General features: G+C 61.4%; 1 protein-coding gene across 1 annotated transcript; it reads left to right on the top strand.

Moving 5' to 3' along the window:
• The first annotated feature begins 66 nt into the window (after positions 1 to 66).
• LOC112125442 (flap endonuclease 1-like) lies at positions 67 to 8,438 on the top strand. The gene is made up of 11 exons (XM_029913443.1): positions 67 to 270; positions 636 to 726; positions 1,339 to 1,441; positions 1,853 to 1,898; positions 2,236 to 2,321; positions 2,765 to 2,901; positions 4,476 to 4,536; positions 5,958 to 6,089; positions 6,503 to 6,654; positions 7,393 to 7,546; positions 7,890 to 8,438. The coding sequence occupies exons 1-11, from the start codon at positions 189 to 191 to the stop codon at positions 7,974 to 7,976; spliced, it is 1,131 nt and encodes a 376-aa protein (XP_029769303.1). The 5' UTR covers positions 67 to 188; the 3' UTR covers positions 7,977 to 8,438.
• The last annotated feature ends 5,232 nt before the right edge of the window (positions 8,439 to 13,670 follow it).

Below are 13,670 nucleotides of genomic sequence, written 5' to 3'. Positions count from 1 at the left end.
GTGCACCCCAGTACCCCCTCTTCTGTGCCCGCTTCCCTGGGACACTCCCCATCTGTGCACCCCAGTACCCCCTCTTCTGTGCCCGCTTCCCTGGGACACTCCCCATCTGTGCACCCCTCTTCTGTGCCCAGCCCCCGGGGCACTCCCCATCTGTGCCCAGCCCCTGGAGAGATTCCCGGATCGTGCCCATGGGCATCGCCAGGTTGGCAGATGTGATTAAGGAGGAGGCTGCGGAGGCCGTGAGCTCATTCCCTCTGCGACAGTATCGAGGTGAGCGCCCCTCAGCTCTTCCCCAGCCTGGGGCACGGCTCCTCCTGCTGCCCCCCGGCGGGAGGGGACAGAACAAGCGGGCAGGGGCCTGGGGGCAGATGGGGATTCGGAGCGCAGAGGAGGGTGGCAGAGGCTGAGATCGCCTGGGAATGGTGGGGGTAGCGGCTGGGGACACGCCAGGAAATTGGGAGGGGGGTGAATGGGGAAGCAGCCCTGGGGGGTGGCATGGAAGAGGCGGCGTGAGAGTCCCCAGGCAGGCAGTTCCAGAGCAGCCAGCCCTTTGGGACCGGATGTGTGTGTGTGTGTGTGGGGGGGGTTATGCCTGTTCCTGGGGGAATAACCCGGCTGTTCCTCTGGCTTCCCAGACCGTGTCATAGCCCTGGACGCGTCCATTGCCATTTACCAGTTCCGCACGGCCATGCCGAAGCTCTTCAACCGCAACGGGGAGAACATCAGGTGAGTGGCCTGTACCCCAGCAGTGCCCGGCTTCCCCAGGGCTGCTCCCTGCTCCCAGAGCCCCTAGGCAGCCCCAGCTGTGCGGTGTCGCACACCCAGCCTGGCCAGTGGGGTCGCCTTGCGGTGCTCACATGGTGACGTGCATTGCCGGTAGGGTGACCAGATGTCCCGATTTTATAGGGACAGTCCTGATTTTTGGGTCTTTTTCTTATATAGGATCCTGTTACCCCCCGCCCCCTGTCCCGATTTTTCACACTTGCTGTCTGGTCACCCTAATTGCCGGGGGCCCAGCGGAGGACAGTTCAATGGCCATTAGGTGTGCAGGATTCAGAGCCAAGAGCCCCTGGGGCCTGCCCTCAGCCCTGCCATGGACTTGCTGGGTGGCTTTGGGCAGCCCCCGTCCCCTGCCTGTGCCTCCGTGCGTGGGGATAAGGGTGCTGACACCCTCACGTGGAAGCTGGGAGGCAGCCTTACCGTTCCGGGCCTGCACCCGTGCGGGTGTGTGACTACACATGGGCTTCCCTCGCTCTGTCGGAGCGGCTCCCGCTGCCGGGCTCTCCGTCCCGCGTGGCGCATGGGCCATGGTGGCAAGCCGCAGGCTTTTTGTCTCAGTCACTTGCAGGGGCTGTTTTACCGGACGCTGCATCTCCTGGAAAATGGCATCAAACCGGTGTTTGTGTTTGACGGGCAGCCCCCTGACCTCAAACAGCCACTGGTTGGTATCAGAGACGTGCTGGGATGTTTGTTAATGGCGCAGGGGGTGGGGTGGGCTGTGCCTTTAAAGGTTGAGCTTCCCGGATAGAGTGTCCAGGCGGGGAGCTTGTTGTTAGGTCACTTACATGCGGGAGTGGCCCCCGGCGCAGTATGGTAAAGCAGAGCTCTTGCGATCCCTGAACACAGCAGAGGGGACAGAATGTGCGGCAACGGGGGCAGGGCGGGGGTGGGGATGCACGGCTGATCATTCTCTGTCCCCACCAGCAGGGGGCGCTGCAGGAATTGGGACAGGGGCTGGGGGAGCTATGCAGATGTTCTGTCCCAGGCAGCGGGGGACGCTGCAGGGCCCGAGGTGAGAAGGCGATAGGACGTCTCTGCGTGCAGATCCTTTAACAGATTCCTTTCCTTGCAGTTGGCCAGGCGGGCGGAGGCTGCCGGGGCTAGGAGAGACGCTGCAGGTAAATGCCCAAGCCTGTGGGATTCTGCTGTGCCGCATTGCAAAGCAGCCGGGGTCCTTGGCTCGCCTCATCTGCCCTGCCCCAACCGGGCCCTCCCCTGCCCCTGCCCCGCAGAGAGCTCCCTGGGCCGGGCAGGGCCAGCATTACCTTCTCCGGCAGTGGTAGTCAGTGGCCCCTATCCGGGTGGCAGGCCTAGTTTCAGGGCCTTCGCTGTTCAGGCCTGGGGTCCGGTTTGGACATGCAGCGCCTGTTTGCAGCAGCAGGGGGCACTGTAACTAGTCCCGGGGGTCCCTGCCACAGCAGGAACCCCTGACCCACGTTCCTCTGCTGGTTACAGAGTCCCGCCGGGCTGAAAACCTGCCGCGGCCCCTGAAGCAGGATTGCGAGACCCTGCTGAGCTACCTGGGTGTGCCATATGTGCAGGTAACACGGAGTGGGACAGCATGGGGTCGGGTCCTGTGGCAAAGGGGCGGCCCGTGGGTCACTGGGGCAGCTGTCTGGGCTCCCCAGGAGAAGGGGGGAGGCCCCTGTGCTTGGGCGAAGCCGGTTGCTTTGGTTGCAGTTTCTTGCTCTGCAGGGCCGGCCCGGGTGGCTCTGCTGGCCGGAGGGTCCATGGCTGAGTGTCACAGAGCCGCAGGGTATCGCTGGTGGAGACGGGGGTTGTTTATCTAGGGCCTACACAAAGTGCTGTCGGGAGCGACACGGACCCTTGACAGACGCAAACCAGTTGCTGTGATTTAAAGGAAGCAGTGAAAGCTGGTCTGAGCAGGGAAGGGGGAGGAGGGGCCGTGTGCCCCTGGCAGGTCCCATTCGGCCGCTGTCCCCATGGGGATGCTAGCAGAGCCGCTCTCTGTACCTGTGCGCAGGCTCCGGCTGAGGCAGAAGCCACCTGCGCGGCTCTGGTGAAGTCTGGCAAGGTTTGGTGCACGGCCACGGAGGACATGGACGCGCTGCCTTTCGGGAGCCTCCGCCTGATCCGCCACCTGAGCTCCAAGAACAACTGGTGAGTGGCCGGGGGCTGGGGAGGGGCCTTGGCCACGCTGAGCCCTTGGCGGGCCTGAGCCCTGCTGGGGGATGTGGTAGAGGAGAGAGGGGGGGTCCAGGAGCTGCTGGCACTTGGGAACCCCGGGGAAGTTCCAGAAGACTGGCATAAAGCTCATATGCCAGTGCTTTAAAGGGGCAAACGGGATGACCAGGATAATTATAGGCCTGTCAGGCTGACATCGATCCTGGGCCAGGTAATGGAGCGGCTGATACGGGACGCAGTTAATAAAGAATGAAAGGAGGGTGATAGAACGAACACCCATCCACACGGGTTTGGGGGAAATAGATCCTGTCAAACTCACTCGGTGTCTTTTCTGACGAGATGACAAGTCGGCTGATAAAGGTGATAGCGTTGGCGTAACAGACTTCGACTCCTGGAAGGCGTTTGACCTTGTCCTGCATGTCGTTTTGATGAAGAAACTAGAACGATATAAAATGAACGTGGCACACAGTGAACAGATTAAAAACTAGCCAAGTGATCGGTCTCAAAATGTAACGGAAGCCAGGGAATCCCCACTGAGCAGGTGTTCGTAGTAAGGACGCGCAGGGATCGGTTCTTGGCTCTACGCTATTGAACATTTTTATCAATGACTTGGAGGAAAACATAAAACCGTCACTGACAAAGTTTGCAGATACAAACGATTGCGGGAGTGGGAAATAACAGAGCTGGTCATTGACACAGAGCAATCTGGATCGCTTGGTGAGCTGGACACAAGCAAACAACAATACGACCAGATGTAAAGACCTACATCTAGGACCAAAGAGTGTTGGCCATACTTGCTGGGTGGGGACTCTGTCCTGGGAGGCAGAGACTCTGAAAAAGGTTTGGCGGTGGGGGTGGGTAACCAACTGAACATGAGTTCCCAGTGCGACACTGTGGCCAAAAGGGCTAATGCAGTCCTGGGAGGTATACATGGGAATCTCGAGGAGCAGAGGTTATTTCACCTCTGTATGTGGCCCTGGTGTGACTGCTGCAGGAGTCCTGGGTCCAGTTCTGGGGCCACAATTCGAAAAGGAGGGTGATAAATTGGAGGGGTTCAGAGAAGAGCCATGAGAATGATTAAAGGATTAGAAAACATATTTTGTAGTGAGAGACTCCAGGAGCTCCATCTATTTCCCTTAACGAAGAGCCGGTGAAGGGGTGACTTGACCAGTCTCTAAGTACCTCCGTGGGAACAGAGATTTGACAGCGGGTTTGTCAGTCTAGCAGACTAAAGTCGAACATGATCCAATGGCTGGAAGCTGAAACTAGACAAATTCAGACTGGAAATAAGGGGCAGATTTTTAACAGTGAGGCTTAAAACCATTAACCCCTGGAGCAATATCCCAAGGCTGTGGTGGATTCTCTCTCACTGGCCGTATTTAAATCTAAGAGATCTGCTCTGGGTTTGTGCTGCACTGGACATGTGAGCTCGCTCCCACCGCAGGGGATGGCTGCGCGGCTCTGGGGGGTGCCGCAGGAATGGGGGCTTGGCGGGGGGAGGCTGCCCCAGGAGTGTGCCCGAGCCTCATGCTGCCCTCTGTCTCTTGCAGTGAAGTAGAAGAGTTTTCCCTGCCTGTCATTCTGCAGAAGCTGGGCATGACTCAGGAGCAGGTGGGGATGGATTGATGGATTTTGTGGTGTTGTGGTGGCGTTGTGGGGTCCCCGTGGACAGCACGACCCCCTGCACTCGCTGCTGCCCGGACACACAACAGAGACAGGCCTCGCCCAGAGTTGGGAATCCGAGAATAGGAGACAACGGGTGGCTGCAGACAGCCCGACAGGCAGCCCAAGGGAACAGGGAGACGATGCTGGCCAGCAGGATTGTCTCGTCGTTCCCTTGGGCTGCCCGTCGGTCTGGTGCATGTTGACCAGGTGGGGCTATGCTGGGACGGGGAGGGAGCGTGCTGGTGAGGAGTGTAACGCTGCCTGCTGTGACTCCAGAGCGTGAGTGCTGGGAACCCGGCACCAGCCCCACATTGGCTGTGAGTTCTGTGTTCGATTTCACCAACCAGTTACCAGGTGTGAGCTCCTCAGCCCCTACCACAGCCTAACCCGGGAGTCACAGACAGGCCCTGTGGGCCCCCCACCTGTGAGATAGCTGGGCCCTTCCCCCAAGGATACAGCAATAGTCAGGTTACTCCCTGTCCCAGAGGACCCGTCCTCACCCCAGGGCCCCTGCGCTTTAGCTCTCACACCAAAGCCCACGCTTGTAGCCAGCCCCAGAACAAGCTGTCGAAAGCTTTATTACCTGGGAAAGGAAACAGGAGAGTTCTTGACGAGGTGAAGCCGGGAATCACAGAGACACACCGGAGTTACAGTCACAAGTTTCCAAAGGGAATAGATGCGTCTATCACATGCAAGCTCCATACGTCCTGTACGGCTGACCCAGGCTGAGCACTGGGGATCTCTTGCTTCTGCCTAGAAATCTGCCCCTCCAGAGCCCAAGCAGAGTATAATCATTTCCCTCTGTCTGGGGGTTTTATCCCCCTCCCCCCATGTGCTCTGAGCTGTGAACTCAGCTGATGGGAGGAAACCACTTGCATGACTCAGCTTCATGGGGGGCACAGCAGGTGTCGATGGGCCTTCCCTGTGGGGCAGGACGTGACACCTCCCGCTGGAGCCAGCACTTCACACTGGTTAATGTCGCTCTCCTGCCTGGTGAGTTACACGGTCACAGAAGCTCCCAATCCAACCGCTCAGATGTCCCCTTGCACTAGGGGATACAGACGTGATACGTGAGATCGATGCCGGCAGCAGCTCACAAGCATTCCATAAAGGCTAAACACAGTCTTCCAATGCTAACACCTGTTTGAACAATGCTAACCCCCAGGTGGGCCAGGCTGTGCCAGCCACGTATTTGTCAGGGTTCGGTTGAGACATGGGGACCTTGGCGTGAGCTGGCCCCTGCTCTGCCAGCCTCACCGGGATGTGGGAGGGGTGGTCAGGGACGGAGCAGGTGGCCACCCAGCTAACCCCTCTGGTGATGGCTGTCTTCTGCTCCCTCTCCTCGGGCCGGGCCTGTCCTGGGGCAGTTCGTGGACCTGTGCATCCTGCTGGGCTGTGACTACTGTGGGAAGATCTGGCGGCTGGGCCCCAAAAAGGCCCTCAAGCTGCTGCAGCAACATGGGACAATCGAGCATGTTCTCCAGAACATCGACCCGCAGGTACCGGGGGCGGGGCCTGGGCATGAGCAGCCAAGCCGCGTGCTGCATGGGGGGGCCTAGCAGGGGAAGGGGGGGTGGGGGGGCTGTAAAGCCGCGCTGTCGGTGGGAAGGGCCAGGAGGGGTGTGACTGCCGGCGAGAGCCAGGTAGAGGGGGATGCCCGGGAAGTAGGCAAAGGAGTAGGGCTGGTTGGAGGGAACGAACCCTGCGCCCCTTGGGGAAGAGAGCAGCAGTGACCCCCTGCCGGCCTGCGCTCCTGTGGTGTTGCTATGCACTGGTAACCAGCCGCTGGTCCCTCCCCAGAGGTGGGTGCATTGCAGCGTGGTACAGCCGTTCCTGGGCGTGGGCTCCAAAGTGCTTTGGGATCCTTTGGGGGCACAGGGTGCCGCTGGTTTGTAAGCTGCTGCTGTTACAGAAGCACCCGCTGCCTGCCAACTGGGACCTGGAGGGAGCTCGCAGGCTCTTCCTGCAGCCGGAGGTGGCCGACCCGGGCCGGATAACGCTGGAGTGGCGCGACCCCGACCCAGAGGGGCTGGTGCGGTTCCTCGCCCATGAGAAGCACATGAAGTCAGTGTCGTGCTGTCTGGGTGGGGAGCAGGCGGGATGGCCTAGAACGGGGTGGAGTCCTGTGTGTGATGAGTTTGGGGGGTCTCGGTTCATGGTGTGACTACCCCCAATCTGACCCCACAGCTGGCAACCTCAGTACTGAAGCCAGCAGCTGCATAGGCCTCGGAGACTCACCCCCTTTCTCCCGCCCACGGGGGGGACGTCCAGGGGGGGAGGAGGGGCACGTCGCCAGTGTTCCCAGCCTGGCACCTTTCACACCAACACGGAGCTCGCTCTGTGGCACCAGCAGACTCCCCTTCCCCCTTTGGGATCGACACTCAGAGCACCCCACGCACGTCTCCAGCCCCTGGTCTGGGTCCGAGCTGGGCTCTGGCCTGCTCTGTGCATCAGCCAAAGAATTGCCGGTTTCGCCCGGCCCCAGCCCTGTCCCCGGCCCCAGCGTGACTCTCAGAGCCCCGGAGAGGCTGGATACGGCCTTGGCGATGGAACAGATTTACTGCAGCGCCCTGAGGGACGATGGACACGGAGCTCGGGAAGCCCATTCAAGCCAGACCCCCTGTAGTGGGGAGCTCTGGGGGCAGGCCTGGCGCTGAGCCGCTTCTGCTGAGATCCTGGCATGGGGGGGGAGAGGACGCTTAGGGGTTTCTCCCCAACCCCACTTGGTTTCCGTTCCTCTTGCTGTGATGCCCCCCGGTCCAGATCCCCTCCAGGCCCTGCTGACCTGAGCTCTGTTTCCAGCGAGTTGCGGGTGTGCCGGCGGCTGCAGCGGTGGCAGGAGGCCCAGCCCAAGCCCGAGGAGGCCCAGCCCAAGCAGCGAGCGCCCCGGGAGGGCGGGAGGCAGCAGAAGCTGGGCGAGTTCTTCCCAGCCAGCAAACGGGCACGTCCGCCGGAGGTAAGGGGTGTGCGCGCCAGGCGCCTGGCACCGGGGGGGCCCGAGGGATGGCACAGCGGGTTATCCTCTGTATGGGTCGAGATCTGCAAACAGCACTGAGCAGGGTCTTCATTGTGCCAGTTATGTGTGTGAGGAGGGGTGGGGGCCAGGCCTGGTGCTAGCCATCCGGGTTCCTCATGGCCCTAAACGGATCCCTTTGCTTCCAGTCCTGGCCCCATTGGTCCCAGCAGGGGCCTGGGCACGTATCAGTCTAGCCGCCCTCTCTGCTGGGGGCTGCCCTTGCATCAACAGGACCCAGACAGTGAGACGAGCTGCTCTGATCTCGGCCGCTTTCCTTCCCCAGGTGCCTGGCCCCCGGCCCAGCAGGAAGAGACAGAAACCGCAGGTGGGGACGCCCGGGGAAGCGGGCAGCCCGGAGCCGGGAAAGTGAGATGCTGGCCTTGCTCCTGCTCCCGCCACAGCGCCCATACGCTGCCGTCTGCTCTCCTCCAGGCCGTCTGCCAGCCATGCCCAGTGGGCAGCTGGGGCAACATGCTGGGAGCCCAGTGGCTGCACCTGATGGGCACGGACGGAACCAAATCGCAGCCGCTCTCCGCTTTAATGCCCAGGTGCAGGCCATGCTCCAGCATGCGATACGGCCCAGACAAGGCACTGCATGCTGGGAGCTGTAGTCTCTGCTGGCTGCCCGCTGGCGCTGTCCTTAGGAGACAGCTGCATGGCCTGTGGCCCATGGGTACAAAGTGGGGTGTGTGTGTGTGTGTGTGTGTGTGTTATGAGGGGCAGGAACAGCCGGCTGGACAGGTTGGTTCAGTAGCCCCATCCTGAGAGCTCCAACAGATTCTGCGGGTCGGGATTGAGGGGCACCAGCAGAGCTGGGGGGGGACACCCCAAGGGCTGGGATAGCAGGGGGCTGTAGGTCGGGATTGAGGGACACAGGCAGAGCTGGGGGGGGGAGCCAAGGGCTGGGATAGGGGGCTGCGGGTCGGGATTGAGGGGCACCGGCAGAGCTGGGGGGGACACCCCAAGGGCTGGGATAGCGGGGGGCTGTGGGTCGGGATTGAGGGACACCGGCAGAGCTGGGGGGGGCAGGGCTGGGATAGGGGGCTGCAGGTTGGGATTGAGGGGCACCGTCAGAGCTGGGGGGGAGCCCAGGGCTGGAATAGGGGGCTGCAGGTCAGGATTGAGGGGCACCGGCAGAGCTGTGGGGGAGCCCAGGGCTGAGATAGGGGGCTGCGGGTTGGGATTGAGGGGCACTGGCAGAGCTAGGTTGGGCCAGTGCCTGGTAGCAGCAAGTTGATGCCAAAGTTGGCCACCTTTCAGAACTCTCCCAGGTTTCTGCTGCCAGGCCCATCACTGGTATCGGGGCACCAGGGCCCAGAACCACTAAGCGACTTGCCGAAGGTCACACAGGAGGCTGCAGCAGAGGCGGGATTAGAACCCAGCTCTCCTGAGCCTCCAGTGCTTGGATCACAGGCTTGTCCTTCCTGTTGGCCTGGCCCCAGCGCCTGTTGGAGAGAGTCCGACCGGAGCGCTGTCCGTCCCTCAGCTGCCTGGTGCGCCGAGGGGGAGGCGGCTTGTTTTGGGTACCCAAGGGAGCAGAATGGGAAGAATGAGGGTGAATATCGGGAGTGACTCTGCGGCTGGGAGATGGATCCGGCTGTGGGATCGTCTGCCAGGGATATTTCAAAGCAGGCCGGCCTGAGGAGCATGGCGGGGGGGCACACGCCATCCTGCCCCCAGCGCTTGGACCAGGCAGGCCCGCTAGCGATAGAGGGAGGCCACGATCTGCCCCGGAGCAGCCCCTTCTCTGCGCTGCACGGCTCGGCTGAGCGACCGCGGCACCGCCCTGCCCTGCTCATCAGCTGACAAATGGTCCCGGTTCTTGGGGTGGCCTCTGCTCCTCGGTGTAGCCTGGACTGTCCCCGCTCCCCGAGGGGCTGTCGGGGAGGAGCCCTGGTGTCTCAGCCGGTGAGCAAAGGGCTAAGTGAAGCCCAGATGTGGGGCAGAGACCCCAGGGCCCCAGAAGGGGGCAGCAGAGATGGGAGGGGCCCAGCACAGGGAAGATGATTGAGGGTTTATTCAAGTACATCCAGGGGTGAGAAATCTCAGTAGCTGAGAACGGGTCTGACTTTACGGCGCTGCCGTGGCCTGTACCGGTGCAGGCCCAGAACTCCCCCCCCGCCCCTTGCTTTCGTTAGCTCTGCTGCAGCCAGACCTATGTCGGTGCTGGGAGCTAGCCCTGCCCCGGTGCCAGGCCCTGCTGGGCATGGCCACGCTGCAGCAGGACATGAGCCTCACGTGTCCCCGACTGGTGCCAGCGGCACTCGTGCCACAAAGAGCAGGGGAGATTTCCGGCTCCCCAGCCTAGGAGTCAGGTGGTATCTGATGGGGCTGGGAGCTGGCGCCCAGCTGCTGCGTAGACGTGCCCGCTGCGGCTCTCCCGCTATCTCCGCCCTGGCCAGCCCAGCGGGGCACCAGGCCCCGTCTCCTGCTCTGTTCTGGGAGCTCGGCAATAAAGTCGGAGGTGATACAATTCAGTCTGATTGTAATTGGTAAAGAGCCTCTGGCACCAGAGCTCCTGTGAGTCACAGCTGCTGGGAGTCCCTGCACGGCCACGCGAAGCTGCTGGAGTAGCCGGGAGCTCCCCCCTCCCCCAGCCAGCTCCTGCCCCGCTCCCCACAGCGCCCCCTGCTGGGAGAGGCTGGGACTGCAGTAACCGGGAGCTCCGCCCCCAGCCAGCTCCTGCCCCGCTCTCCACAGCGCCCCCTGCTGGGAGAGGCTGGGACTGCAGTAACCGGGAGCTCCGCCCCCAGCCAGCTCCTGCCCCGCTCCCCACAGCGCCCCCTGCTGGGAGAGGTGGGGACTGGAGTGGTTTTGAGCTCAGCCACCTTGATATCAGCGGCGTGAACTAGCCAGGCCCTGAGCTCTGTACCTCCGTTGCTCTGAGCGTGCAGCTGGCACCGAGAACTGGCCGGTCCCACAGGGGGTCGATGCGTGGGAGCTGGCCTGGATGGACCCTGGCTTGGCTGCTGAGCTCAGTTCAGGTGGACAGGAAGCTTCCCGGCCCCCCCGTGGGAGCGCTCGTTAGCTCCTCAGGCCCAGCCGAGGTGGTGGCTGCTCAGAGCCAGGGGTCTTGCTAGGGAGGGGGCTCGGCCCTGGGAGGGAGCGTGAGGCGCTCGGCCTGCTTGCAGCGGGGAGGACGCGCCATGCGAGCCCAGGGACTTTGCCACCCCTCGCTGCAGAGTCCCAAGGGCAAGAGACTCACTCTGGACTGTGACGGTTCGGGGAAAGATGTCTGCTGGGGCCCGAGGGGAATTGCTGCTCTCGCCGGGTGGAGCGGGACCCATGCCGGGCGGAGCGGGACCCATGCCAGGTGGAGCGGGACCCGGGCCGGCCCGCTCGCTGTGCTATTCCCGCTGCCCTGGCAGGACGGAGGCCCCAGGGGACCAGTTTGCCCCTCCGCTGGTGGGCTCAGCACGGTGCGCTGACGCGCTAGGGCCTGGCTGAATTGGTTCCTGGGGCAAGCAGGCCAGCGCTGGGCCTGCGCAGAGAAGGAGTGGGGACCCTGCCTCTCCTCTGCCACAGAGGCAGCCAAAGAGCCCCTGGAGACCCCCTCCATGCCCCAAAGCACATCACGCACCCTACGGGGAACCCTCAGATAACACAGGGCTGGGGCCGAACGCACCTCAAGCTGCACCGGGGCCAGCTCGCTTGGAGGGGCTGCTGGGAGCCTGGGGCTCCTGGAAGGGGCTGAGTAACTCCGAGCGCACATCTCCTCACCCTGCCACCGCCCGAGCTCCTGGCCCGGTAAGTCTTGCAGTGAGCGCGGGCGCCGTGTCCTGCCGGGCTGTAAGGGGAGCCCGGGCAATCGGGGGGCTGTGGTCACACAATGGATTGCACGCGGCCTTGTGCTGGGGCTGGGATCAGCTGCCTGGCCAGCGAAGCCCAGAGCGGGAATTCAGAAGCAGGCTTCTGCCTGCCCCCTGCCCGGTGCGGTGCTGCAGAGGGAGCTGGAATAACAAAGACTCAAACGGTTGCCAGGCTCAAAGGTAAGACAGTCTCCAGTTACGGGGGGGCTGGCAGGGACCCCGACATTTACGCTGCCTAATGCTTCCCATTATAGACTATTCTTGTGCCCCTTTCTCTGAGATCCCCCGCCCCACCCTGGTTGCCAGCAGGCCTTTGCTAGTTGCTCTCTGGCTAGGGAGGGGCCCTTTCTTTGCCCCATTTAGGTTAGCTGAGCTGTGAGCTGTCAGAAGTTACCATTTCCCTTCCCTCGTTATCGTTACTCCGGGAACGCTGGCAACCTGCCAGCATGGTAACGGACATGGGTGCTGGAATGGGGGTGCTGCAGCACCCCCTGGCTTGACATGGTTGACGTTAGAAACAGGGGTTACAGTTTGGTTCAATGGCTCTCAGCCGCCCTGGGAACGGGAACGGGAACGCTGCAGCAGCACAGACGGGAACGCCGGGGCCCTGCTCCAACAGCTGTAGCAGGGAGATGGGGAGAGAGAGCGCCCTGGGGCCGACCCTCCCCCTCTCCCCCAAACCCAGCAGCCTGTGCCCGCACGGGGCTAACAGACTTCTCCTAGTAGCAGTCAGCAAAGTGAAGCTTTTAGCTCAAGCTGCCTGAATTCTGGCGATGAAGGTTGAGGGTTCAAATCCTGCTCGTGGGAGGAAAAATCCTCAAGGCCATGATGTTATTTGAGGAGGTTTTTAACAATGTGGCAGGGCTGGAGCCAAGCACTGGGAAGCAAGGACATGCCAGAATGCAGCCTGCCCTAGCAGCCTTCGCTCCGCCTCCTGAAGCGTGTGCATTACGTGACACTGTCTTTAATGACACGGTCATCAATGTTTTTTTCCACAGGACTCATATCCCAGGGGCAGAACTAAGGTCACAAGGAGAACCATACATCTGGCATTCCCCAACTTTTGGTGTTTGCCTTAGCCACCAAAAAATGATCTTTTAACGGATATTTGCACAGTATTTGCCATATTAATATTAAGTAGTAACGGGCTGAATCTGCAGCCAGGGAGATTTAGGCTAGAGATTGGGAACAGGTTTCTAACTCTCGGGTAGCTAAGCTCTGGAACAGGCGTCCCAGGGAGGTTGTGGAATCCCTGGCCCTGGACGTTTTTAAGAACAGGTTGGACAAACCTGCCGGGGCCGGTCTAGGTTTGCACAGTGCAGGGGGCTGGACTTGATGACTCGATGAGCTCCCTCCCCGCCCCCCGTTTCTGTGGTTCTGTGACAGTTATACTGCAGCTGCACCTACAGGCCAGCGAGGCTGGTGCTGCACAAACCCACAGCAAGTGACAGACTGTGCCCCAGAGAGAGCTTACAGGGTAAGCACCAGGCGGATGAGCCAAGCCAGCAGGCAGGGCCGTGGGGGTAGAGGAGAGGGGTATCAACAATGATAGGGCACATTCTTGTCAAAAGGGTTTGCCAACCTTCTGCCACCTCCCCCAATCCAAGCCAGCACTCTGCTCGCAGCCTCCCCAGGCCCCGCTGTCCCTCCGCAGGTTAGCAATAGGCACGCTCCGACCCCGAGCATCCCTGGAGCGCGCAGCCCCTGAGCCGCTGGGGACTCTCAGATTCGTCACTCCCACAGGAATTATGTCCCCCCCCACCCCCCGGCTTACCCGTGAGACCTCCGGAGCACCGCAGTGGTTTGGTTTGTGGTGAAAACAAGTGAAAGTCGATTTACCAAAGACCAGAGCTGTGAGAAGCAGCAAGTAGAAATTAATGTAACATATCAACTAAAATCAACATGCTTCCGAGAGCCTGGACGTGACTGCCAAGCCAGGCCCCGCTCACGGAGCGTAGCTCACCAGATGTTTCTCTCCCAGCTCCAACCACCAGACCAGCCGTGAGCCTCGGTTCATAAGACAAGCCAGCTGGCGGCCTGTCCCCTCGGTGACGGCTACTTGGGGGTGCCTCTGCAGCCCCAGCTACAGTTCCAGCCAGCCGTCATCTTCATGTGGAGACAGGGCACCCGCTGCTGCTTGTTTGGTCCTGTCTAAAATATCTTCTTTGCAGTCACTCGATTAGCATTTTGCTCTGGCTGTAAATGTAGGCTCCACCTACATGGAGCCAGGTAGAGAAGCATCTCTATCACGTTAG

This window comes from Terrapene carolina, unplaced genomic scaffold (assembly GCF_002925995.2).
Source record: "Terrapene carolina triunguis isolate 2854851 unplaced genomic scaffold, T_m_triunguis-2.0 Scaffold58, whole genome shotgun sequence".
NCBI lineage: Eukaryota > Metazoa > Chordata > Testudines > Emydidae > Terrapene > Terrapene triunguis.
The sequence above is the reverse complement of the archived record's forward strand: the minus strand, read 5'-3'. Positions and strand labels throughout refer to the sequence as shown.